At 46.7% G+C, this 26,983-nt stretch overlaps 1 protein-coding gene across 1 annotated transcript; it reads right to left on the minus strand.

Annotated features, from left to right (window-relative positions):
- Nucleotides 1–255: 255 nt before the first annotated feature.
- On the minus strand, nt 256–4,505 carry LOC130189276 (uncharacterized). Its single transcript, XM_056408056.1, has 5 exons — nt 4,196–4,505; nt 3,633–4,112; nt 1,595–3,321; nt 982–1,110; nt 256–870 (listed from the first exon to the last, which is right to left on the minus strand). The coding sequence occupies exons 1-5, from the start codon at nt 4,503–4,505 to the stop codon at nt 256–258; spliced, it is 3,261 nt and encodes a 1,086-aa protein (XP_056264031.1).
- Nucleotides 4,506–26,983: the final 22,478 nt, after the last annotated feature.

The following is a 26,983-nucleotide window of genomic DNA, read 5'->3' on the forward strand; positions in this document are numbered from 1 at the left end:
AGAATAGTAAACGTTACGAGAGGGTAACGAGGATCACAAGGTCTAAACAAACGTCGCGATGACGTGTCTAGCACACTGCCAGGTATTTATACCCTGGTCAAACAAAGTTAATTGAATATTACCAAATGAAAAACAGGTGTGGAACAGAAAGACTGAAATAATGTCTTTCGGTCACCAGAGGTCGCCAATGACCCCAGTGGCGAAAACAGAAGTCCCAAGTCATGACAGTACCCCCCCCCCCCCCCCCCCCCTCTCTTAGGGGAGTCTCCTGACGACCCCTGGGCAATCAGGATGCTTGCGGTGAAAGTCACTGATGAGGGAGTCGTCAAAAATGTTCCGGGCTGGGACCCATGAGCGCTCCTCTGCGTTGTAACCCTCCCAGTCCACCAGGTACTGTAACCCGCGCCCCGCCCGACGGGAGTCCAGCAACCGGCGAACTGTGAAGGCGGGCTGTCCACCCACGATGCGGGGGGTGGGAGGGGGCTTGGCAGCCGGAGCCAGAGGAGAGGACAGAAGGGGTCGCAGGAGGGAAACATGGAAAGAGGGGTTAATCCTCAGGGTGCGAGGAAGCTGGAGCTGGTAGGTCACCGGGTTGATCCTCCGGACGACCCTGAACGGACCAATAAACCGAGGCGCCAGCTTGCGGGACTCCACTCGCAAGGGAATATTCCGTGCGGACAACCACACCCGATGGAAGGATGGAGCAGGTCGCCGGCGCCGGTTGGCCTGGGACTGGTTGGTCCTCGCGGTGCGCACCAGGTTCTGCCGGGCCTTCTTCCAGGTCCGCCTACACCTTCTCATGAAGTGTTGAACAGAGGGCACCCCGACCTCCTCCTCCTGCTCTGCAAACAAGGGAGGCTGGAACCCAAACTGACATTGAAAAGGAGACAGATTAGTAGCGGAAGACTGAAGGGTGTTGTGTGCATATTCTGCCCACGGAAGACAGGAGCTCCAGGAGGATGCGTTGTCTGCCACCAGTGCCCTAAGGGTGGTCTCGAGCTCCTGGTTCATCCTCTCCGTCTGTCCGTTCGACTGAGGGTGGAAGCCAGAGGAGAGGCTGACCGTCGCCCCAATGATCTTGCAGAAGGCCCACCACACCCTGGAAGAAAACTGGGGACCACGGTCGGACACGATATCCAGTGGAAGACCAAACAGCCGAAAGACATAGTTCAAGTGCGGACGGTAGCTTGGGTAATGGCACAAAGCGACAGGCTTTAGAAAACCTGTCTACAATGACAAGAATAACAGTGTTCCCCTCCGATACGGGGAGACCGGTCACAAAATCCATGGAAATGTGGGACCACGGTCAGTGTGGAATGGAGAGGGGATGTAGCAACCCCTGAGGCCGCTGGTGGGAGTTCTTGCTTCGTACACAGACGGAGCAGGCCCCGACAAAAGACTTAACATCCTCGGCCATGCCAGGCCACCAAAACCGTCTCTGCACGAACTCCAGCGTCCGTCGAGCCCCAGGGTGTGCTGTGATACGAGAAGCGTGGCCCCACTGGAGTACCTGTGATCGTACGCCTCGGGGAACGAAGAGGAGTCCAGGCCTCTCCAGACCTGGGGTGGGTTCGTCCCGTTGCGTCCTTCTGACCTTGGCCTCAATCCCCCAGCGGATGGATGCCACGATCCGGGAGAGAGGAATGACGGACCTCTCTTCCTTATCTTGGCTATCCGAGGGAAACTGCCGGGACAAGGCGTCGGGCTTGATGTTCTTTGACCCCGGGCGGTAGGAAAGGGTAAAGTCGAACAGACTAAAAAACAGGGACCATCGAGACTGTCGGGGGTTGAGGTGCTTGGCGACCTGGAGGTACTCAAGGTTCCGATGGTCCGTCCACACCAGGAACGGATGTTGAGCGCCCTCCAGCCAGTGCCTCCACTCCTCGAGCACCAGCTTGACGGCCAGCAACTCCCGGTCACCCACGTCGTACCGGGATTCTGCAGGACTCAGCCGGTGGGAGAAGAACGCGCAGGGGTGGATCTTGTCGTCCTGAGCCCTCTGTGAGAGTATAGCCCCAACCCCTACCTCAGAGGCATCCACCTCCACCGTGAAAGGCAGGGATGGGTCCGGAAGGACGAGAATGGGGGCTGAGGAGAACCTTCTCTTCAGTTCACAAAAGGCCTCCTCCGCCTTAGAGGACCAGACAAAGGGACCCCGACCCTTCTTGGTAAGGGCGGAGATGGGTTCTGCAATAGAACTAAAGCCTCGGCTGAACCTCCTATAAAAATGTACAAAGCCCAGGAACTGCTGCACCCCCTTAACGGAGTTAAGGGCCTCCCAGTCCCTCACTGCCTTCGTCTTCTTTGGGTCCATCTCAATCTGGGCCTCCCTGAGGATGTACCCCAGGAAGGTAACCTCAGGCCTGTGGAATTCGCACTGATGGGGTTTCACAAAAAGATGGTTCTTAAGGAGTCTCTTGAGAACTTGTCGGACATGTAGGCGATGTTCCTGCAGAGAACTGGAGAAAATCAAAATATCGTCCAGGTACACGAAAACGAAGTGATTAATCATGTCACGGAGACAGTCATTGATCAGGGCCTGGAACACGGCCGGAGCATTAGTTAGGCCGAAAGGCATCACCTGGTATTCGTAGTGCCCCGTCGGGGTGTTGAAGGCCGTCTTCCACTCGTCCCCCTTCCGGATGCGGACCAGGTGGTACGCATTTCGCAGGTCTAGTTTGGTAAAAATGCTTGCACCCTGGAGGAGGTCAAATGCTGTGGACATCAGTGGCAGGGGATAGCGATTACGGATGGTGATCTTGTTAAGGCTCCGGTAGTCGATACAGGGCCGCAGGGAACCATCCTTCTTGCCCACGAAGAAAAACCCCGCTCCGGCAGGGGACGTGGACGGACGGATGAACCCGGACGCTAGAGCGTCCCTGATGTAATCGTCCATGGCCCTCCTTTCTGGACGGGAAAGGGAAAAAATCCGCCCTCTGGTTGGACTGGTACCTGGTTGTAGCTCGACTGAGCAGTCGTATGGCCGGTGAGGTGGAAGAGAAGCGGCCCGGCTCTTGCTGAACACCTCCTGCAGATCCAGGTACTCTGCCGGCACCAGCGACAGTTCAGCAGGCTCAGGAGGCTTGGGAAAACAAAGCGGAGAATAAATGAAGAGACAGGTGGCGTGGCAGGTAGGACCCCATTCGAGGATGCGGCCCGTTACCCAGTCAAGATGGGGGTTGTGGCGGTTGAGCCACGGGAACCCCAAGACCACCGGAAACTCCGGAGAGCAGATCAGGTTTAGGGAGATCTCCTCACGATGATCTCCCAGTTGCAACCTCACCCGTGATGTGACTCGGGTCACGCTGCCGTTTCCCAGTGCTCGCCCATCAAGGGCGGTGACAGCAAGCGGTGTCTCAAGGGAGACCAGAGGGATCTTGAGCCTTAGTGCAAGACCCCGGTCTATGAAATTTCCCGCTGCCCCGGAGTTTACCAGAGCCTGGCATGAATGTTCATTCTTACCCCAGGAGATGGAAATAGGGAGATACACCGCTTGGTCCGGAGACTGGGAAGAAAGGGTTGCGCCCGTCACAACCCCTCCCTGGTTGGACGGACGACCCCTTTTCCCGAGAGCTCGAGACAAGAAGATATGCGGTGACCAGTTTCGCCGCAATAAAGGCAAAGACCCTGACGCTTCCGCCGCTCCTTCTCTTTGGCCGACAGTCGGGCCCCGCCCAGCTGCATAGGCTCGGGATCTTCACTTGACTTGGACCTCCCAGAATCTGCTGGTAGTAGCCAGGAGACCCCCTGGTCCCCGCGACGCTCCCTCATACGGTTGTCCAATCGCACGGCGTGGGCAATCAGAGGTTCTAACTCCCTGGGGCACCCGATCGAAGCCAACCCGTCGTTCAGGGCGTCCGACAGCCCGTGGTGGAAGGCCATTACCAGAGCCTTGTCGTTCCATTCACTTTCCTCTGCGAGAGTGCGGAACTCAATGGCATAGTCCGTAACGGAACGCTTGTCCTGCCGAATGGTCATTAGCAGCTTGGCAGTGTCTGGCCCGGTCATGGACTGGTCAAAGACCAGTAACATTTCTTCCTTGAAATCCTTGAAGGAAGAGCATACTGAGCCCTGCTTCGCCCAGACTGCGGCAGCCCATTTCAAGGCCTTGTCTGTGAGAAGGGTAATGATGTACGCTATGCAGAAGCGGTCCAAGGAAAAGGCATGGGGTTGGAGCTCAAAGATCAGGTCGCACTGTGTAAGAAAACCTTGACAACCCCCCTTGCTGCCATCATAGCGATGCGGTTCTCCTGCTGGAGAGTCATGCTGTCGCGCTGGGAAGTAAGCAGCGCCTGCTGGTGGACCATACGCTCCCGCTGCGTCCCCAGCTCTGCATGCTGTCGAGTAGCCTCCCTCTGCTGGCGATCTTCTGCTTCCTTGTGGTGAACTAGTGCTTGTTCGTGCTGGTCAAGACGGGTGTTGCTTGACTGTAGGCTAAGGGTTATAGCCTGGAGGGTCTGCTCCATTCTCTCCCATTGCTGGGACATGTGCTCTGCTAGGTCCATAATGATCGCGACATTCTGTCAGGACACCGGAGTCGGGAAGAAAACCCGGGTCGCTGGAGTGGTACCCACGATTTACCCAGTGGGCAATTGAGGACCCAGATGCAGAGAGTAAAGTCAAAAGATTGTTTTATTTTCTCTCCGTCAAAACGGAGTTTTAAAAAATGCAAACGTGTCTTTGAAGCAGCAATAACGCAAACACAAGAGGTAGATCCAAAACAAACTCGTTAAATCCAAAAAGGGTATAATCCAAACAAAATCGTTAAATCCAAAAAGGTATAATCCAAACGAAAGCGTTAAATCCAAAAAGGGTATAATCTAGTGTTGTTACGAGATGTGCCGACTCTTCGAGGCGTGTGTCGAGTAATGGAGGGGGCGTTTCCTCGAAGCGCGTATCGAGGCTTGCTTCATTTAGGGGAGGAGCCAAAAATGATGACGTCCGAAGCCTCGCTGCCCGGCTGTACCACGTGACTGCTTCAGGAAGTGGTTCAGATTTTGCCGGGAGGTTTGACAGCAATATAAACCCCTCAGGCTCCATTCAACATGTGGGTTGTTGGTTGAGAGTTTGGAGAGTTTAGAGAGAGATAGTTTGGAGAGTTAGGAGAGTGAGGAGAGAAGGATAGGTGATAAGATGGAACTGTTGAGAAACTGTTATTTCTGAATAAAAATGAATAAAATGTCCCCTGGGGACATTTTCATAACATTGAAATTACTGTTTGTGAAAAAGTTAAAGTCAAAGTCAAAGTCAGTTTTATTTGTCAATTTTCCATATGTGCAAACATACAGAAGATCGAAATTGCGTTTCTCTTCTGTCCAACATAAAGTGAATTGTGCAACATAGAGTGCAAAAATAGTAAAAAAACATGTAAACATATAGACAACATAAAGTGCATAGACAACATAAAGTGCAAAAATAGTAAAAACATGTAAACATATAGACAACATAAATTGTGCTAGCAGCATTCAGACATGTGAGTCTGAAAGAGGACGGAGTGGGAGGATGGGGAGAGAGTTCAGCTTCCTGACCGCCTGGTGGATGAAGCTGTTGGACAGCCTGGCGGTGTGAGCCCGGAGGCTCCGGTATCTCCTCCCAGAGGGCAGGAGGCTGAAGAGACCGTGTGGGGGGTGGCAGGGGTCACTCACAATCGAGGTCGCTTTGTGAGGCGGGTGTTGTATATGTCCTGCAGACTTTACTTAATTAGCTAAATAAATATTAGTTATGTTTAAGCATAATTAAGTAACAATTACTTAGTATTTTCATGGTTATTTACTCTCAAATTAAGTATGTTATACTTAACACTGTCTAGTAGGATTTACTTAATCCTTCAACAGTAAAAGTTACTGAGTTAGTGTTCGTGCAAATTGTTACGAAGATTTTATTAAGTAAATCCTACAAGTTATTTCTTTGAGTGTGTCCAAGTTACACACGCATATTCAGTCCCCTCTTCCTAGTTACACAAGCACATTCACTGTCCTCTGCCTGCTTAAGCCCATGCCATTTTCCTAAAGTGACATAATAACATTATTACACAACCTGCCATATCATATGATACTACCATTTTGGGAACATTTACACACACAGAATACATTCAAAACATATTTTATTATGCACATATGTGATACTTTATGTACAGAAATGATTTGGTCATACATTTTTGAAATTCATAGTCATACCCAACAGCCATAACAGACACAACAATTCAACGCATCACGTGATGTGGTTCAGATACAGCTGCCTGTGATTATGCACTTGGCCAGTAGGGGGTTTCGTGAGCACATGAAGCTTCGAGAAATGAATCCTTTCTCGAACCAATTGGCTGAAGTGGTTCGATGCCTCATGAGGCTTCATCTCACCATCACTAGTATAATCCAAACAAAGAGTTAAATCCAAAAAGGGTATAATCCAAACAAGGAGGTAAGTCCAAAGCACAGAAGAATAGTAAACGTTACGAGAGGGTAACGAGGATCACAAGGTCTAAACAAACGTCGCGATGACGTGTCTAGCACACTGCCAGGTATTTATACCCTGGTCAAACAAAGTTAATTGAACATTACCAAATGAAAAACAGGTGTGGAACAGAAAGACTGAAATAATGTCTTTCGGTCACCAGAGGTCGCCAATGACCCCAGTGGCGAAAACAGAAGTCCCAAGTCATGACACCGATAATACCGATCACCGATCACGGTGGCGATTGAAGCATTCTATTTATTGTGTAGCATTATTGCCTAGGACTATGAGGAAATACATATATAAAGCACCTCAAACATTAAAGAAATTACTGATTTCTTTAAACATTTAGGTCTTTTACTTTGAAAAATGTCCAAATTGATACATTAAAATTGATTGATTGCTATTGTAGGGGATTTCAGATATGTATGAAACACATCTGCATTTTTCATTTCCTGAAACTCTTGGGGAAATCCACAGGACTTTTTTTAACATACAAAAGTCTGACTTCTTTTTATAAACTCTTCCTTGGTACAGTAAAAATGTTTTAATGTGAGCATAATTTAAGCTAAATCTCAGAAACGATCTCAAAAGATACAAAATGAGTTCATTGTTTACTTTTATATGTTCGTGTATGATTTGTCGACATCTTATTTTGAAAAACGGATGTTGTTTCACGTGGTTCTTTCCGCTAACTGCAAAACCGGATGTTGTCACTTAAATCCTTCCGCTAACTTTATCAAAACCCTCTTAGCTCCCGATCGAATGCGTTTACCGTGAGCGTCTCTAGGGGCAGACATGTGAGAGTCGGCTGAGTCGACCCAGAGATTCAACTCGGGGGACGGGGACGCCGCTCGGTGGTGAGGATCCCCTCTGACCTCTCACTCTGCGGCCCTCGCCGGGCGCATCGTCTCCGTTGCGATGCGCCGCGATTGAAACGTCTGATAGTTCTCGCAGATGTTACGTCATCTGATCGGCCGTTTTGAGAACGCCGATCAAAACCGATAATGGGAATATCGGCCGATATGGATCGGCGCCGATCAGATCGGTGCATCCCAACTGATGATGGTGAGTGTTGTGTTATGAGCACATCTAAACTGGAGAAACAGGCAACAGAACATTTCTCAAAGACCTTTCCCACACACACATTACAGCTGCTACGTGTTGTTCTTCTGAACTGCAGTAACATAACAAGAACATAAGAATGGAACAATATGTAAGAACTCCAACATTTCTCAAGACATTTAGACGGTGTGGCTACTACCGAGAGGTGTTTACATGTATAACATTACCGGGAGAGAGGTGTGTTCATGAGGTCAGTTTGCTCCAGCCAGTGGGGGTGGAGGGTTGGAGACACACAGAGAGAGCACAGGGGGGGCCAGTTAATTATGAAATATTTGGGAGTCTTTATGGTTCTGAGGTCTTTGTCATTTTGGGGTCTTCATGATTCTTGGGTCTTTATGGTATGAGGGTCTTTACGGTTCTGGTGTCCTTTTGGTTAAGGAGTCTTTTTGGTCCTGTGATCAATATGGTTCTGGGGTCTTTTTGGTAAATAGCGCCGACGGGTCATAGGGAACCGGGGCCAGCTGCTCGAGTACATAGGTCTGCCTCTCCTTTTCAATGTTTTGGACCTAACCAGCCCCCTGACCAACCTGACCAGAAAGGGTGTTGCCTCAGGTCTGGTCTAGTGGATGGAGCAGTGCCAACTGGCACTCGAGAGGGTAAAACCGTCTCTGTGGGGAACCACTCCTCCACACACCTAACTTCTCTCTCCCTTTTTTCCTGCAGACAGATGCTTCAAACAGAGGGCTGGGGGCAGAGGACGCATGGGGAGTCAACTGCCCAGTGCTTTACATCAGCCGGAAGCTATCCGAGAGAGCGTATGGCTATCCGGGGGACGGTTGATGCCCTGCATTACACCTACAGAGATGCCCATTCATCCTCTGTTCAGACCATGATCCTTTCCAGTGGCTCGACCGCATGAAGGGTACAAACACCCGGATCACTCGTTGGTATTTGGCGGTATAGCCTTTTTAGTTCAATATGATCCGTAGGCCGGTGATGCAGATTGCTGTGGAAGACTTCCTTTCCCCTCACAGTTGAGGCTGGATGGCTTCCCGTCAGGGGCGGTTTTTCCTACAGGCGGTATAGGCGGCCGCCTAGGGCGCCATTCAGAGGGGGGCGCAAAAAAACTGCTGGGCAGTTTGTAAAAAATCTATACTTCATTAAAAGAGCGATCAAAGCGCACGCGCTGCTCCGCTCCGTGGCGCGCGCATCGCTCAGCCGTGATGCGCGCACACAGGTGAGCACACTCACCTCTCACTAGCACCCCCCCCCACTGGCGCCACGGGTGAAGCTCGCCTAGAGCGCCAAATGTGCTAGCGCCGCTCCTGCTTCCCGTCCTATGTCGGGCGTAGGGGGTGTGTGGTTAACCCGATGCTAGTTATCCTTTTAAGCAGCAGCAGACTGGAGCTCTAGTGGCCAGTGACACAGCAAGGACAGAGAGAGGAACACCAGCCCGTGAGAGTGATGATGACTGTGTGGGGTTGAGGAGAAACTGTGAGTAGCAATGAGTTGGCTACAAGGACTCTTTAGACCAGGGGTGTCAAACTCATTTTCACCGAGGGCCACATCGGCCTCATGGCGGCCCTCAAAGGGCCGGTTGTCACTAACACGGTATAATTCTAACTACTCCAGAACATATTGTTAAATAACTGTCTTTGCATTTGTTTATTGTTTATTTAGGTGTACTTATATGAATTGATAACTATATATGCAAATGTATTTAATATTATAAAATAAATCTATTTAATTTCATTATATTTATTTTAACTTTATCAAAGATCAAACAAACATTATTACATTAACTTTGTTAAAAGCTTTGTCACAGTTGAGACAGGTGATTCTCTAATGGTCTGGGCAGTGGTTCTCCACTGGTCTGGGTAGTGGTTCTCCACTGGTCTGGGGCAGCGGTTCTCCACTGGTCTGGGTAGTGGTTCTCCACTGGTCTGGGGCTGTGGTTCTCTACTGGTCTGGGTAGTGGTTCTCCACTGGTCTGGGCAGTGGTTCTCCACTGGTCTGGGTAGTGGTTCTCTACTGGTCTGGGCAGTGGTTCCCCACTGGTCTGGGGCTGTGGTTCTCCACTGGTCTGGGGCAGTGGTTCTCTACTGGTCTGGCTTTGGGACGCACTATCACCCCTGAATGACAAGCTGAGACCTAAATCGAGGGACATTTTTAACTTCTCAAATGTATTTAATGAAAAGATGTTGCAGTTTGAACCTGAGAGTTCAGAATACCACAGTATGCACAACAAAACTATTTAGTAATATTCCATTTTACAGTCAATTATGAACCAACAAGTGAATCTTAAGGACACAAGGTAATACAACATACATTACTACTCAGTAACTTCAGACTTTAAAACATATCTAAACAGTAGTTTCATGCATAAACATGAAATATAAAAGTCTGGTTTTAAAAAGCCTCAAAGATGTAATTCATGTCTCACTCACTGAACCTATGACACATAAAGCTGCTCTACAAGTCAGAGTCTTGAGGAGCAGCTTTTATACACAAACTCTAAATAAATTAAACAAGGGTAATTAAAAAAGATTCACATATTCAACATTAACTTTTCTTCTGACTATATTATAAATACTGAACAACATGAAGCAGCACTCACTTCAACCTTAGTGACCACTGACACAGACCTGATGGAGGAATTCATAATAGGGGAACTGGGGATGTTTGTTCATACAAAGTCAATGTGGTCGCACACGCACGCACACGCACGCACGCACACACGCACGCACGCGCGTCTGGATGTCCGCCGGGCGCGTGAAAAAATGCGCCTCATTCGGGCTGATTTTTTAAACTCGGGCGGTAGAAATAGGTGAGACTGTTGAAATGCTCCGCGTGACGTCAGTGACGTCATACCGTTGAATCAGAACCTACGGAGGATATTGATCGTCTGGAAGCGGCCGTCATCCAGACGCAGCTCCTGGAGAAGCTGCGAGCGGCTACGGATAATATAATATGTAATATTAATATTATGAACCCAGACTCGAGGGCTTGATGGTCCGACGTGTGTGGGACTTTCTCAACAGAACAAAGAGTGTGTATTTCTTCCGTGGTGGACTGTGGTAACGAACTGTTATGTCACGATAAGCCACGCCCCCTCTCCGGCGCGAGTGAAGAAAACCTGACAAATAGTCCGGGGACTGAACTCACGCGAGTACATTTAGTAAAGCAACGCAAGGCTTCGCCTCTCCTCTGGCGTGAACGCAGCATAAAGGAGCGTGAACAGACCGCAGTCCGCTGCCAAAAAAATGACCTTCAAAATAAAAGCACAAGATTTTTTTTCCTCCCTTTTTTAAGAAAAGGCATCATATTTATTTCATGCTGTCGCGGGCCACATAAAATGACGTGGCGGGCCACATTTGGCCCGCGGGCCATGAGTTTGACACGTGTGCCCTACGAGGATGGGGGAGGAACACCCTACCAACAATCATTGAAACACGGCATCCTCCGTGGTATCCAGAAACCTATAGAGGACTGGATTAGAAAACACTGCGTCACTTGGGGAACCAAACATGGACACAATTATGTCAAATGCACGTCACGCAGAAAACCTCATTAAACTGAAAATGAACAAAGGACCAGAGGTCTACGTTCGAGAGGGGGGGGATTTTGGACTGACTGCATACCAGGGGAGGGAAACCACAAGGGGAGGGTACAGGGGAGGCCGAGGAAGAGGCCGTGGACAGACTCGAGGGAGGGGTAGAGGGCGAAATGAGGAAGAATGTTGGGCCTGCGGAGAGGTTGGACATTGGTCACGTGAATGCCCCAACCCTAAGTGGGGGCGGAAACGTCCCCTATGACAACCACAGAGCAGCCCCAGCACCCTCGTAGAGAACGAGACTGACTACGAGGAGACTAACAAACAGAAAGATGAAGTAATGTTAGACATTTGTGGTGCTTGGGGTATGTTAAACGCATTGACAACAAAACCGTACAGAAAGATTGAGTGTAACGGGAAAACAGTGGAGTTTTTATGTGACACTGGAGCATGTAAAACGGTACTGACCCAAGTGCCCCCGGACACTACATTTACCGAAGAGACCATTATGATAAAATGTGCCAATGGTAAAATAGCTCGTCACAAGGTGACAAAAAACATAAGTATGACAGACCCCGAGACCGGACGAAACTGTAAAATTCCTGTCATAGTCGATCCTCAATGTCCAGTACCACTATTAGGAAGAGACGCCATGTTGGCCCTAAAAATATACGTGACCCCGGTGCGAGGAGGAATGGTCGCAAAAGCATTGTCAGACGAGAACTCCGAGGGAGTGTACAATGTCCAGATGAGTGAGACCATATACTTCTCCTACGAGGTAAACAAAGACGTAGAAACATGGCTTAAAAACCGATTCGGAGAAACAAACAGGCCTTATACCGATCACAGACAGAAATTGCATTTAACTATGAGGGTGGGGGGAGAAAATGATCTACAGTACGTACAGGCGTTTTTGGCCCATGACCTTGTAAAGATGGTGGCCTCCTATCTACTGAAGGACATTCCGGGAAATGTGTGGCTACAATGTGAATTGGAAAACACAGACAGACCATTGTTCCAGGTCCAAAACAGCGTTCCTCATGTTTCCATTAAAAAAGCCAAAAACTCCGAATGGAAAGATATGGGGCCCCGAGCTAAACGCGCAACCATGGTAACCGATTGGCATCCCACTCCGTCATCTGATGACATGCAATGGGAAACCAGCGGTTCCACTGGGTTTCGGCGAGTACACCTCAAAATCACTGTACGGGCTGAACCAAAGATAAGAGAACAAAAAATAGACGACACATGAGATAATGTAATGACACTGGAGGAATCAATGCCAAAATTCCTCCAGAACATGCCATCCACTTTGTGGACTAAAGGACCAGCCGATGTGGGTTTAATAACAACAGCCGAGCCAGTTGTGTTGACACCAAAAAGTGATTTCAGACCATGTGTTAGACAGTATCAATTAAAACCCGATGCAAAAAAGGGCATCGCTCCCGTAATCCAGGAATTACTAACAGCAGGAGTTTTGAAAGAATGTCCAAGCTCTCCCTGTAATACAGCTATCTTTCCAGTGAAAAGGCGAATGGTAAAGACTGGCGAATGATACAGGATCTCAGACCTGTGAATGCTGCTGTAATCATCAGAGCTCCAGTGGTCCCTGATCCACATACCATTCTGAACCAGACAGAAGCAGACAAAAATTGTTTTCAGTAATAGATTTAAGCAACGCCTTCTTTTCTATTCCTGTACACGAAGACAGTCAATATTGGTTTGCATTCACATATGAAGGAAAGAGGTACACCTACACACGATTACCTCAGGGATATGCTGAAAGTCCCGCAATATTCTCAGCGAAATTCAAAAGTCGTGTCAGCAGCAAATCTGCCTAATGATAGCCAGATAATCACATACGTGGACGACATTTTGTTGGCCTCCACATCTCAAGAAGCATGTGAACAGGACACGAGGCGCTACTTCTCCATTTAGGAAAGTACGGGTGCAAGGTCAACAAGGACAAGTTACAGGCAGCAAAAGCAGAAGTAACTTATTTAGGCCATGCAATCAGTGGAGAAGGAAAACGCGTTACTAATGACAGAAAGAAAGCAATATTAAATGCCCCGAAACCAGAAACAAAGAAACAAATGTTGTCTTTTCTTGGGCTGTGTAATTATTGCCGTGCGTTCATACCAGAGTATGCTAAAGAAACTGCGCCCCTGTTAGCATTAGTGTATGACAAGCCACTCGCTCTAAACGACAGACTAACATGGACCTGTGAAGCTAATGAAGCTTTTGACAAAACAAAACAACTACTTTGCGGTAGCACAGTTCTAGCTCACCCTAACTATAAAAAGGAGTTCACTTTGGCAGTGGACTGCAAAAGAGGGTTTATGACATCAGTTTTGCTGCAACCAGCTGGAGATAAAATGAGACCTGTAGCGTTTCATTCGAAACGCTTGGATACAGTTGCTCAAGCCATGCCCGAATGTGTCCAATCCATTGCAGCAGCTGCAATGGCCGTGGAACAAACGGCAGATATCATTTTGTTTCATCCCACCATATTGATGGTTACTCATGCAGTGAGTGCCTTATTGCTACAAGCAAAACTAACATTCCTGTCACCAGCGAGACAATTGCATTACACAGCGGTGTTACTAGGCCAAGGTCACATAACCATCCAAAGATGTATCACCATTAATCCAGCATCGTTTGTTCCCACAACAACAGATGGCACACCACATGACTGTGTAGAGATTGCTGATACTGTCACGTTGCCGAGAGTTGACCTGAAGGATATCGCACTACCCGAAGGGGAGGTGTGGTATGTGGATGGGTCAGCCCAGAAGGATGCATGTGGAAAAAACCAAGTTGGGTATGCGGTAGTGAGTCAGGGAGGGGAAGTAATAAGTGCAGGCCCACTTCCTCCCACATACTCCGCCCAAGCAGCAGAATTAGTTGCGCTGACTGAAGCATGCAAAGCAGGGTCAGGCCTAAAACTGACTATTTACACCGACAGCCAATATGCACACTCAACATTGTTCATATTTGCTAAAATGTGGGAAAAAAGGGGAATGGTGACATCTACTGGGCGTCCAGTAGTTCATGCACTTTTGTTAACGGGTTTACTAGCAGCTATAACTTTACCTAAAGAATTAGCTGTAGTAAAATGCCGAGCACACCAGACAGGCATAGATGAAATAACAAAAGGCAATGCTAAAGCTGATGAAGAAGCAAAACGAGCGGCTAAAACACCACAGGTACACGCAGTACGAACAACACCGTCAAGTCCAATAGACATTGAGATCCTACGAGAGGCACAAGCGAATGCAACAACACAAGAAAAAGCCACATGGGAAACAAGGGGGGCCACGGAGGAAAACAAGATGCTTTGTATAGAAGGGAAACCGATCCTACCAAGAAGTCTATTTAAGGCCGTGGCTATTTTGAGTCATGGGCGATGCCATGTCTCAACAGGAGGGATGGTATCTATGATAGAACAATACTTCTATACAATAAATATACAAAACTACTTAAAACTTTTTTGTAAAGCATGTGTAACATGCATCAAGCACAACCCTCAAGGAAACCTTCGCCCGAAGCGAGGCAGGTTCCCGCTCCCTGAATACCCATTCCAGGTAATGCACATGGATTTCATCGAACTCACGCCATGCGGTCATTACAAATACTGTTTAGTAATGGTGGATGCATTTTCCAAATGGGTAGAAATTGCACCAACAATGAAAGCAGATGCTGAAGCAGTGGTGAAAGCCATATGCAAATATATTCTGCCCACTCATGGCATTCCAAGACGCATTTACAGTGACAATGGCTCACACTTTGTAAACGAGGTAGTAACAAAACTAAGCGTCATTATGGACATTGAACTAAAAAATCATTGTGCATACCACCCACAGAGTGCCGGATTGGTAGAGCGAACCAACGGCACCATAAAAAGCAAACTGAAGAAATGCATGACTGAAACAGGAAAACCTTGGCTGGAGTGCATAGACATTGTGAAAACATACATGCATATCGTTCCGACCCAAACGGGCCCTACCCCATTTGAAATCATTCATAGACGACCCTACCGCCTACCACTAACTCACCCAGATTTAGAGCGGGTGGGGGAGAAAGAAACAATAGTGGAGTACATGAAGAAGACCATGATGGGGAGAGGAGTCAGGGAAGCAAATGTCTTGCCAGATTCACCTGTCTCCCCCATTATGTCTGTACAGGTCAGCGACTGGGTCTTCATCCGCGTCATCAAGAAAAAGACGTGGAGCGACGCTCGCTGGGAGGGACCATTCCAAGTCCTTCTGACGACTGCAACCGCTGTAAAGATAGCCGAGAGGACCACCTGGATACATCTTTCCCATTGCAAACTGTTCCCTACAGAAATCCCGGACCAGTGCCCTGATCCCGAGACGACCACGAGCAGAGGGGAAGACTGACTTCAAAGGGGGCTGTCCGCTTAAAAGACAGCCATCTCAACGTCAGTGAAGAAACCAACAATCCCTGCTCTTAGGTGTCGCCTCGGGTGATGGAGCGAGAGGTCCCGAGGAACTCAAACGAGAGGAGCAATCAGTAATCTAGCATCGGTGTCTGGGCTCACCTCACGGATGGAGCCCATTGAAACGACCGCGTACATTCATATGTATGATGACATGGGAAGACCTGTCAATGCTCCCGTTTAAGAAAATATAACGTAAACTTTTGGTTTAAGCTTGGATGACATAATTGTGTAAAACTCCTCACAAGGAACGGACAATTATTGATGTGAAGCTGCTGACTAAAAAGTTTAATTCCCAAAGAGATTGGTGTGGTGTTACTAACAAATTATGTGTAAGAAAAAAGAATAATCATGATTCTGCTTGGACTGCTTAACCCAAATACGTAAATCACATGCTGCTTAGAAATTAGACAAATCAAATGAGTGCCCTTATTGACCATGTTTAAATAATAAGCAATAGCATAAACAGGAGGGAACTGACAGAGATATAAATGTATGTTATGTTATTGCTTACCGTATCTTAAACTCAACAATCAGAGGAGCTTCCGAACTCCGCGTTCCCACCCGAAGGTTGTGTTATGGGTTTGGGGAGTCTGATAAGGAAGTGATAATAAACCAGACGGAAGGAATATGTCAACTTGTCCTCAGTTCCACTTCTCCTTTGTTGTTGTGTGTGTGTGTGATTAAGCTTTCAATAAAAGGCTGGACCAAAGGGGTGCTCGGCGGAATGTCTTGGAGGTCGTCGTGCTCGTAGCACGTGCGTCTGAGCTTCCCCTTTGGCCAAAGCTTACAAAGATACTACGTTGTCTGTGATTCATTTCTCACCTCCTTGACCGTGAATATTTTACATGATATAGAGAGGAAAAAACCTATCAGGTGGCGTCACCTTTTCACATGAGTTCACCTCCTACCACACTGATTTCCGTATGACAGCTTTGCAGTTTGAGAAACTTGGGTTGCTCCCCTCCTCTGTCTCCCCAGCCACACAAAATAAGTGAGGTGTTTGGTTACTCTACTGCTAAAGGTGCGCTTGTTGGTAGCTTGGCATGCTACTTGATGGAGGGAGGCGCTCGCTTTCTCACCCTTCAACCTCTTAGTCTGGACCAGTCGCAGCTGCTCCTTCTCCTTCTGGATCTGGGATGTGTTTGCAGTGGCTGGCGTAGACCCACGTTGCTTTTCCTTCCACTCTCACCACCGTCTCCGTTGTCGGGGTACTTGAAAGGGACCCGTGTAGTGTGTCTGCTTCCAATGCTTTCTCCTGTGATCCTTGATGAGCACCCAGTCTCCTGGTTTCAGGTGATGCTGGACCGCAGTGGCTGGTGAGGGAAGTGTAGATTTCACCTGTGTGTGAAGTGCTGAGAGCGAGGATGATAGGTTGGCACAATATCTTAGCATGCTGTATTCGCATGCGCATGTGAAAAAGCACTCGCGGAAAGTGCCTTCACCGAAGATAGGCCTGTCTCTTCACAACATTTCGCTAGTTTAGATTTAATAGTACCATTTTCTCGTTCAACTCAATCAGCTGATTGAGGATGATAAGAACAATGATGCCTGATGTTAAAACCTAAAAACGTTGAGATTTAAAATACATTACTAACTGTTCAAAAAGTGTATCTGCAGGGCGGTGACCCTGCTGTTGTTATTTATTGCTAATGTTGAAAATGCTCTGGTGTATGAACTTGCATTTAGAGCATTACACATTCCCCCTTTGCCCACGTGGTCTCCTCCATGAGAAAATCTAGAAGTATGGAAGAGAGCGCGTGGCAAACAAGGCTTGCCGTCTGGGCTGTCAACCCTCGACTCAAAGAGTGGCACCAGAGCGTTCCATAGGGAGCGCTCCTGGCATTGGCAAAAGAATGAATTGTGGAAAGATCTGCCTAAGGACTGGAATCAGTCTATGTGGGGAAAAGGGGTGCCCGATAAGGCTGCCGCCTTTGCCACCAGATCTGCCACTATGTTTACTATTGACACAGGTCAAAAGAAGAGATGTGAGCTTCACATTTAACGACTGGAAACAGCTGAAACCCACCGTGTGGTGTGCATAGGTTTGCCACTGTTAGAAATCCTCTGTGTCTTCCACAGAGGCCCAAGGTCATGTACGTTCCAGATACCTGAAGTGAACCTGTGTAATTGTTAGTTTTACCTTTTTAGCTACCTTACATTCCTCTGAGTGCAATCAGCTCTGCTGCTTGTTCTGATCGGTGTGCAGTAAGCCTGACACCAACAAGTGTGTGATGTGATGTAACATACAACCTGACCACTGCCCCGTTGTGGGTGAGCTGGATAGCTACAGATAGCTTGAATCTGCATTGGAAGGAGGTGTGTCCAACAGATCAGGTCTCGGGATGCATGTCTGTTGCAATACCTGGACACGATCATGAGGCTCTCCATCATCTGCAGTCGGAAGAAGTGTAGTTGAGTTAAGTTCATCGCAGCGTTTTACCGTAATGTCACGCTATTCTAACATGATATCTGAACCATCTCTGAGCAGAGAGGTGAGAAGTCTTCTGGCATGGAAGATGTGGGAAACTGCATGCGGGACTATAAGTGTGACATCAGAATAGCCCACAATGTCCCGTGATGTTAATCCATGGCTTCTCCAGCTGCTGCAACAGAGAGGAAGACCTGTGACAACAAAGTCATGTCGAGGAGAAGTCGGACACAGGCCGAAGTTTCCTCCATGAGGCTGACACAACTGGAGTTCATGTAACAGTCATTTCGGTCTATGTATAAAATACATATCAAGTTTGGTCTCGGCAGGCCCCGGTCGGGCCTGTAGTAAGGAAGTCTTTAAGTTCTCTTCTGTCTTTTGCTTTTATAGTCTAAGTCAGTAAGTCATGTTCGCTGAGGCCTTTACCATGGACGAGAGGTGTGCCTCTCTTTCTAAGTCATTTGGGATCCACTGTCTGTAGTATGACGTCGTTCCTAAAAAACATAATTTGTTTCTTCTTAATTAGTTTTGGTAGTGATTGAACTACCACAATACGATTTGGGAGAGAGGAATTTGCCCTCTCCTGTGATCACATGTCCCAGATAAATTACTCGTTTTAGTGCACATTGACGTTTCCATTTTTCTTTTTGTAGACTAACTTTATGTCCATTATCTGCCAAATGTTTAGATTGTGTTAATTTTACAAGCCTCCTTTGATGGCTGTAATTCATCATATAATACAATGCATTCATATAATATTATATAAACTAGTACATCGTCTATAGAATTCCAAAGTTTTCACTAAGCACTCTATGGGACATGCCTGGTCTTTCATGATAACCCTTTAGACATTCTGTTCCCCATGTGTTACTTTTGTTCTTCTTTTCTTTCTTATTTTTTTTTTTTTCTCCCTTTTTCCTTCTTTCTTTGTTTTTTATTCGTGTACACTTACTGTGATGGTCAATGTAGTTTAAAACATTACCAATAGCGCTAATCCCTGTTTCTCAGCACCCGGTCGTTGTTTCTTTTGAAAGGCCGAGACGCATTGCAAAACACGGACCCGGATCCTCGCCCTTCCCAGTGCGATGGTCTGTCAGTGATATATGCAGGGCAGCTCCAAGGCACATTTCCTGAGATGGAGGGAGACACACAGACAGACCCAACAGCAGCCCTCTCTCACCAATACTTCCTATGCTTACATGACAACGTAATAATGGCATGTAATCTTCTGCTGCAGTACTGTATGCAATGTGAAAAGATCATGAGCAACTGAAGCTCCATGGTCTAATATTAGTTTTTCACTCTTTTCGCTACTGAGTGGTTTTGAGCTATTTCTTATAGCCTAAAATAATGGGAATTTCAATTTTACAAATGAGATTTTAGCTTCTGAGTCAAAACATCTTTAAAGGATAGTTAGAAAATCAATGTTAAAGTTTGCTTCTTTTGTTTCCCTTTTGTGTAGTGTGCCTTACTTGTTTGTCCTGGAGAGGGTTGTCCGTCTCTGGGATCCGCCCCTCCTTCGCCTCTCTCCGCTCAGCCGTGTAGAAAGTGGGTCTTCCTTTTTGGGCTCCGGACACTCTGTTCGCCAGTGTCCATGCCCTCCGCAGTTGTAGCACACACTTGAATCATATCTTTGTAGGGTCAGATCCATTCTGCCTCTGCCTCGACCTCTTGTCCTCCCAAGTTGCCATGGGGGAATATTCCGTATTTGCCTTGCAAGCGTGTTGATCGTTGCAAGCATCTCTTTTCTGTGCAACTCCGCCTTTAGCATGTTCAGCGTGCTTTAGGACATCTGTTAGTGGAACATATGATTTTCTCACCATCTGCAGGAGTTTGGTCTCGTCCCGCTCACGAAACGCTCTTTCAGATGGTCTTTGCATTGTTCCAGAGTCTGTGTCCCTCTTGGACTGTGTCCGGTGAAGCTGCATTTGACTGAGAAGGCTGCTGCAAGCAGGCTGGCGGAGCAAAAGGGGGGGGCGGAATCCAGGTCTGGAGCCACCGATTCTCTCAGTATCTCAGAAAGACAAGAATACACAGTAGTTGGGTGAATGCAATGACACTTGTTAACCTTCTTTGTAGGTTTTTTTGAATTTAGCGAATTAAATGCTTTCAATCTCTGTCTCTCCCTTTTTTTGGACTCAAATTCCCACATTCCAAAGGCTTCCCAGTCTGCCTTAAATATCACATTCTTCTGCTTTTTCTTTGATAAGGCTGCATGCTGAGCCGTCGCGCTCATCTCCATCTCCCTCAGTTGCACCTCCAACTCTTTTAATTGATTATCGCCCAAACTTCCGTTTGAAGGAAAACCAACTTCTATCCATTTTTGCATTTAATCTAAACTGCCCGGATAATGTTCCGACATAAATTCACACAGGGTCGGAAGGATCGGGACGACATGGTTCCAACTAGTCTCCCCTCTTCTCTGAGCACTACCCATATAGTCATGTGTGTATTACGTCGACGTGTGCGTCAATAAATTTTCAGGATTCACCAGACGCATGCACTCTAAACAATACACATGAATGACCAAGGCAAGTCATGAGTGACCGCTGCTATCTCTAAAAACTGCTAACTGTTTTCCCTGAGAAGTGTGCGCCAAAACTGGTGCATACGAACCACTAGAGAACCCAACAGTTTCCAAAACACGTCTGTTAACAACACCTGATTGTGAGATTTTTCTATTTTCCCTGTTTCATGACTTTTTGTTTTAAAATAAATTGGATCTCTCACCGCGTGTTGTCCATAGTTTTTCAACTAGATTGGATCGGCCGTCCGGTCTCCGTCTGAACGGCAGCTTCTCACCCTCGGGGGAGGATTCATCTATATTATGGCCATCTGCCGTTCAGCCGGAGTCCCCGTCAAGCGCGTCCATCGCATCCTCGTCGCCAATTTGTGGTGGAAATAAGTGTTCCTTTACCTTGTGAGAGATCAAAAGTAGTTTAAGCATGGTTGACCCATAACACTTTATTATAGTAACAAGTTTACAAGTCATCAACCAAACGCTAAATAACAAACAAGTCATGAAAACATTCAGCTGAATGGAGCAGAATCCCCGAGCCTTCTCTCGAAGCCGTCAGAGATAACTGCTGCTGTCTCAGTGCAAGACTGCAACCTTTATAGATCTCAGAGAGAATCCACATTCCAAGGTCCATCTGTTTCCTGTTAGAGGATGTGGAGACACGAGAAGGCTCCATTTAGTCTGCAACCCCCCCACATTTGAGTGACCTTTCCGGTTGGTCCATCACCTCGTCATCGGTTTGTGACCTTTTGACATGACCCCACACAGGATTAGATTATCCCCCATAGACATTTGGAAGAGACAACTGTTGACACATTCCAGGAGAGAGAGAACTTCTAAAACACATTTTTCCCCAACAATAGCATTCACCATTAGGTCCCTTTTGACCTCTGGGTCATCTGCTGAAATCGCTGCAACATCCACCTCCAGTTTAGGCCACGCCTCCTTTGACTGGCACAGCAACTCTGGTCCTTTTATCCATCTCCTGCTTTCCAGGAAATCCTCAGCTCGTAATCCTCTTGATGCTTCATCGGCTGGATTCTCCTGAGAACCCAAGTATCTCCACTGATCCACATCAGCTGCTTCTCTGATAAAAGCGGTTCCGTTTGCCACAAACGTGTGGAATCGCAACTCCTTCGGAAGGATGTTATCGACTCTCACAGCAAAAACTGCGGCTGGGCGTTCCAGGAGAGGAATTGCCGTCTGCTTTAGTTGATCAGCAGGTACCATCTCAGCATATCCTTGAGTTATCATGTTGTTTAGAAATGTGGTGTATTCGTCCTTAAATGGGCCATTCTTATCCATTTTTCTTTTCAGGCTTCGTAGGCGCTGTTCTCCAACGATTGTTAGACAAGACAGAATCTTTCTTTCTGAAAGGTGAGTCAATGCAGTAATGCTCTCCAGTCAATACTGTTGTGGTGTTCATTACGATCATGAACTTGAATTCTTCTCTGGGCATTTCAATCTGCTCCTCCGATGATCTCTCATTAAAGTCATGGTTATACTGTTTGACCAGCATTTCTTGCAGATGTTCCACAGAGATTCGGTTGGCTGTTACAGCAAGGCAGCCACTCGTACTGCTTCTCCCACGCAGTGGACCATTAATGACCCAACCCACTCTGGTTCTCACTGCATAGGGTCCTTCATCCTGGCTGTTTATCAGCTCCCAAGGCTCCATCACTTTTGAAGCATCAGTTCCAATTCGTAGCTCAACATCTGCATCAACGTCATGGAGCTTAACCTCCTTGAGATAGGACCATTGATCCAGATCCTCCTGTCGTGGGACATTCAGTGTAGAGACAGGCATGGTCCTTTGAGTTAAAACATCAGGTAACTCAATGAAATCATTTACACTCATGCCAGACACCTCAAGACCTGACACAAGATGTGCATTTACAATCTTCTTTTGACCCATTGTTCTCAATAGAATACTTGTTCTTTTACAACTTGAGTTCAATTTTCTTGCCAAGTTCTCAGTACAGAATGTGCCTGAACTTCCTGGATCCAAAAAGGCAGAAGGCATATGTCTGCACCGTTTTGTTGCCCCTCTGGCTCTTGACTTTGACTGCAACAATAGTGTAGTGGCACTCCGTCTAGTTCTGGTTCTTCTGTACCACACTATTGAGATCAGTCTTTAAAAAGCTATTAATTGACACGCGAGTGACACAAGTAGTTTCATACAAAATTATGTTTACTTAAAAATCGTATAGTACACGGTCACACGGTCAAAAAACTATGTCGCTTCCAACTCTCTGAACTCAAACACGACTGACAGTCCAACACAGCTGTTATACTGACGTGACGTCATCTGATTGGAAGCTCACATTCAGACAAATTATTAAGCTTTCAAATACAATACTAAATTATATATGTTAAACTAAACATTCTTTCAAATCATAATGGAAAGGATTTATATTCAGTTACCTTTTTAAATCTTTTAAAACTAAATTATTATAACAAATGAAATCATGCATTTGGCTCTTACATTACCCGGCCCCTAATTGGTTAGACGGGAGGACTAAGCAATTATACTCAAACATTATAACAACAAAGCCACAATACTTCAACTGTCCATAACTATTAAACAAGTATCTTCTCTCTTCACATATGGCCTCTTCCAATAGGCACAGCTTGTTTACCGGCCTTTCCAGCGTGCTGGTTTTAGTCTTTATCTTCACTCTTCTCACTGTTCCATTCGAGTCTGGCAATGTTTCCACAACCTTCCCCATGAGCTGCGTGGAGAGGAACTATCCACTAGTAGCACGACGTCTCCGGTCATGAAGTTTCTTCTAGGCTTCCGCCATTTCTGGCGCTCCTGTAGAAGTGGAAGATACTCATGTTTCCATCTGGTCCAGAATAAATCCACGAGATATTGGACTTGTTTCCATCTTCTTCTTGTGTATGTGTCGTCTTTGCTGAATATGCCGGGAGGCATGCTGGGGTTTTTTTTCTTCTTTTTATTTTTTTATTTTCTTCCTGTGCTGTTTTAATTTTGACTTTTGCTTTTCAGGGTCCTTTTCAGATTGATGGATTTTTTGTGAAAACTCTTTTCTTTCTTCTTTCAACAGAGTTTCCTTTACTTTCAAAATCCAGGCTACTGATCTTTTCAATTTATGCCAATCTGAATGGTAGTTTATCAGTTCCTTCAATGGTTCCATATCTTCTTTGACTTGGATTGCGCTGACTGTGACTTTGTTCTTGGCTTCCAGATCGTTTGGAAGGCTTTCTTCTTTTCTGTCTGGCTGCTCTGGCCGGTCACTTTCACTGTTCAACAAAAAGCGTGGCCCGTTGATCCAGGTTCTCCCTTGGACCAAGTTCTTTGCCTTCAGGCCTCGGCTGGCTTGACCTGCGTGTTTCTTCGGTAGCTTTCTTCGCAGACAGGTTATGTGCTGTTCAGCAACGCATCGGTTGTTGGGCATTTTGACCTTCTCGTTCCTGAGTGGCAATCCAACACAGTCATGACCACTCTTGAATGTTGGCGTCTTCTGCACAGAATGCAAACAATGTTTGTCCTCCTCAGACATCTCTTCTTTGTCATCGTACTTCCGCTCTGTAAAATCAGTGTTGTACTGTTCGACTAGAAGTTTCTCTATTTCCATCACGGGGATCCTATTCACTGAAAGATGAGGTGACTCACTCTCTTCGTCTTTCAGTTCTTTTCTTATGGGTCCGTTCACCACCCAGCCAATGGCGGTCTTGACAGCATACGGCCCTCCATCTTGACTGTTGATGATGTGCCATGGCTCCATTGCTCTCGAACAGTTGGTGCCAATAAGTAGGCCTATGTCAGCTTGTATCTCTGGCAAACTCACTTCTCTGAGGTAAGGCCACTTCTGGATGTCTGACTGCTTCGGTATGTTTCCAGAGTGCACGGATATGTTTCTGTGTGTGAACACCTTCGGCAGGTCAATGAAGCTGGTGTCTTCCCATCCGCACACTTCAAGGTCTGAGATAGCTAAACTGTTCCTGGGCTTTGGTTCTTCAGGTTTGTCTTGTCCCATGGTGCTGAGAAGTATTCGTGTCGGTTTTCCTTTAACATTCAGTTTTCGTTGTAGGTCTTCTGTACAGAAGGTTGCTGTGCTTCCCGGGTCTAAGAAGGCGTATGTTTCTACACACTTGTTGCTCTTCTTTGATTTAATCTTCACCGGTACTATTGACAACACACATTCAGCTTCTCCAGCCCCTGTGAGGCTACAAGACTGTTGTTGGACAGAAACCTGAGCACACGACACTTGGCTTCCATGAGCATCTTCTTTCTTTTCAGGCACAGCAGATCCTTCTTTGATTATGTGCAGAATGTCCGGATGCTTCAACTTACATTCTTTACATTCACTTCTTCTATTGCAGAATTTGCTGAGATGGCCAGGCATTAAACATCCGAAACACAAGCTCTTTGACTTCAAGAAGTCCACTCGTTCTTTGTGTGGCTGAGCTTTGATTGTACAGCATGCAGCAAGAGTGTGAGGCTGCTGGCAGTACAGACACGGCTTATCGAAGGCGCTTGTGGTTTTTCTTGAGATCGCTGGCTCAGCATGCGTTTCTTGAGGCCCTTTGCTTTCTGCTGAAACATTGGTGGCGAAGCTGCTTCCACGTATTTCTTTCTTTGGGGGATACCTCTCGTTCTGTTCTGTTTTTCCACTGGTAGATGGGCGGCTGTCTAGTATATTACCAAAGAGTGGATCTGATGCTATTTTAGCTTGACGGTCAATGTATTTCACCAAGTCAGCAAACTTTGCTCTTCTGCCCCTTCGCTCTTTGATATCGAAAGCTACAGCCCGCCAACATTCTCTCATTTTGTACGGCACTTTGGACAACATTGTCCGGAGATTGGTAGGGTTGTCCATCTCCTCTAGGTATTCAATGTCCGTCATGGTGTTGAGACATCCAATCAGGAACATTGCGTAAGCACTCAGTGCCTTTTCATCCTCGGACCTCACTTGCGGCCATTTTAGTGCTTTATCAATATATGCGCTGGCAATCCGTAATTCGTCCCCGTAGTGCTTATGAAGTAGCCGCTTTGCTTCAAGGTAGCCTCTGCTTTGGGTCATATGAGTGCAGCTGCGGACAAGCTCTTGGGGTTCACCGGCTGTATCCTGTTCCAAGAAGTACAATTGATCCTGTTCATTGTCCGTCTTCTGTTCTATCGCATGTTCCAACGCTCTGATGAAAGACTTGAACTGGAGCGCATCGCCCTGGAACACAGGGATGTCCTTTGTTGGTAGCTGAGACAGCTGTTGTTGTTTTACAAGTAGCTCTGTGATTACGTTCTGCCTTTGCATGACCTTTAGTATGTCATCACTTCTGTCCACTTGAGTGTGAGGCCGATGACTTGTGGCTGACTGAGGCGGTGATGTTGAGAGTGCAGCATTGATGGTTGAATGTGAACGTTTGTGTTAGCTTGTTGCGGTATCCTTATGCTAACCCTTTCCTTCTCCACTTTCCTACATTGTAATTGTTGCACTGGCATATGGTAACTGTCACCATCTTCAGATCTTTCATATTCTTTAAGCACCTTTAATTTTGCTTGACTTTCAGCTAATGCTGTTTTCATCTCTAATTCTTCTTTTTCAGCTTGGATTCTAGCAGATTTAAATTCAAGCTCTTGCTTTTTCTTCAGTGCCGCAGCCCGCTCTAGCAGGGCTGCATGTTGTGCTTCCTGTAGAACCCGTGTTGATGAAACACGTGATGCGCATGTTGCATGACTTGTGTTCCACATAGGCTACCACCTTCTGCATTTCTATCTCCTGCCTGGGAAATACTGTCATGTGGTCTCACAGCTTCTTGCAGGCTATCCACTATATCAAATTCTTTTTGCTGTACATTTTCCATTGGCAGCACTGGTGTTGATTCATGCACAACTGCTATCCATCTTTTAGTTTCTTTCATAAATTCTCTGATTGGTGCCATTTTCATTTCAAACCAATTATCCTGGTCAAATGTTCTTTCATCCTCATCTAAAAGATTTGCAACTTCACTGTTGAGACTTCTGAACTCTCCTACCAACTCTGCAAAATCGTTTTCTATCCCATCTTGCACATTTTGGGCGTTTCCAGCATCACTCATTAGTATCTCAAACTGTCTTATTTTGCTTGTCAGAGTTCCTAATTTGCGTCTCCTCAATGCAATGTATTTCTGCAACTGGTTTTCTAATGCCTTCTCCGTTGGCTTACGTGATCTTCCCTGCGCCGTCACATCCTCCACACCTCTCTCTTCCCCATCAGCCATCGTACACGTTGCCGAGTGCGTGCTCAAGCTGTATGCCTCCGTTCAAAAGCTCTTTTCTTTCACGGAACTTTTCTCTTAAAAAACGAGTGCAAAAACAGCTTCTCAAAAATCGCCAAAACCTCCGCATTGACTGAATATCAGCTTATCACTGTAGGTTCTCGCAACGGTGCATCACGTTGATATTTTCAGCATTGAGCAGTTACAGATTCATTTTCGTTTTCCTCCAATCCTCTGTATATCTTCGTATCTTCATAATACTCAAAGATAAAAAGGAGTTTTCGA

Source organism: Pseudoliparis swirei, chromosome 23 (assembly GCF_029220125.1).
Source record: "Pseudoliparis swirei isolate HS2019 ecotype Mariana Trench chromosome 23, NWPU_hadal_v1, whole genome shotgun sequence".
Classification (NCBI taxonomy): Eukaryota; Metazoa; Chordata; class Actinopteri; order Perciformes; family Liparidae; genus Pseudoliparis; species Pseudoliparis swirei.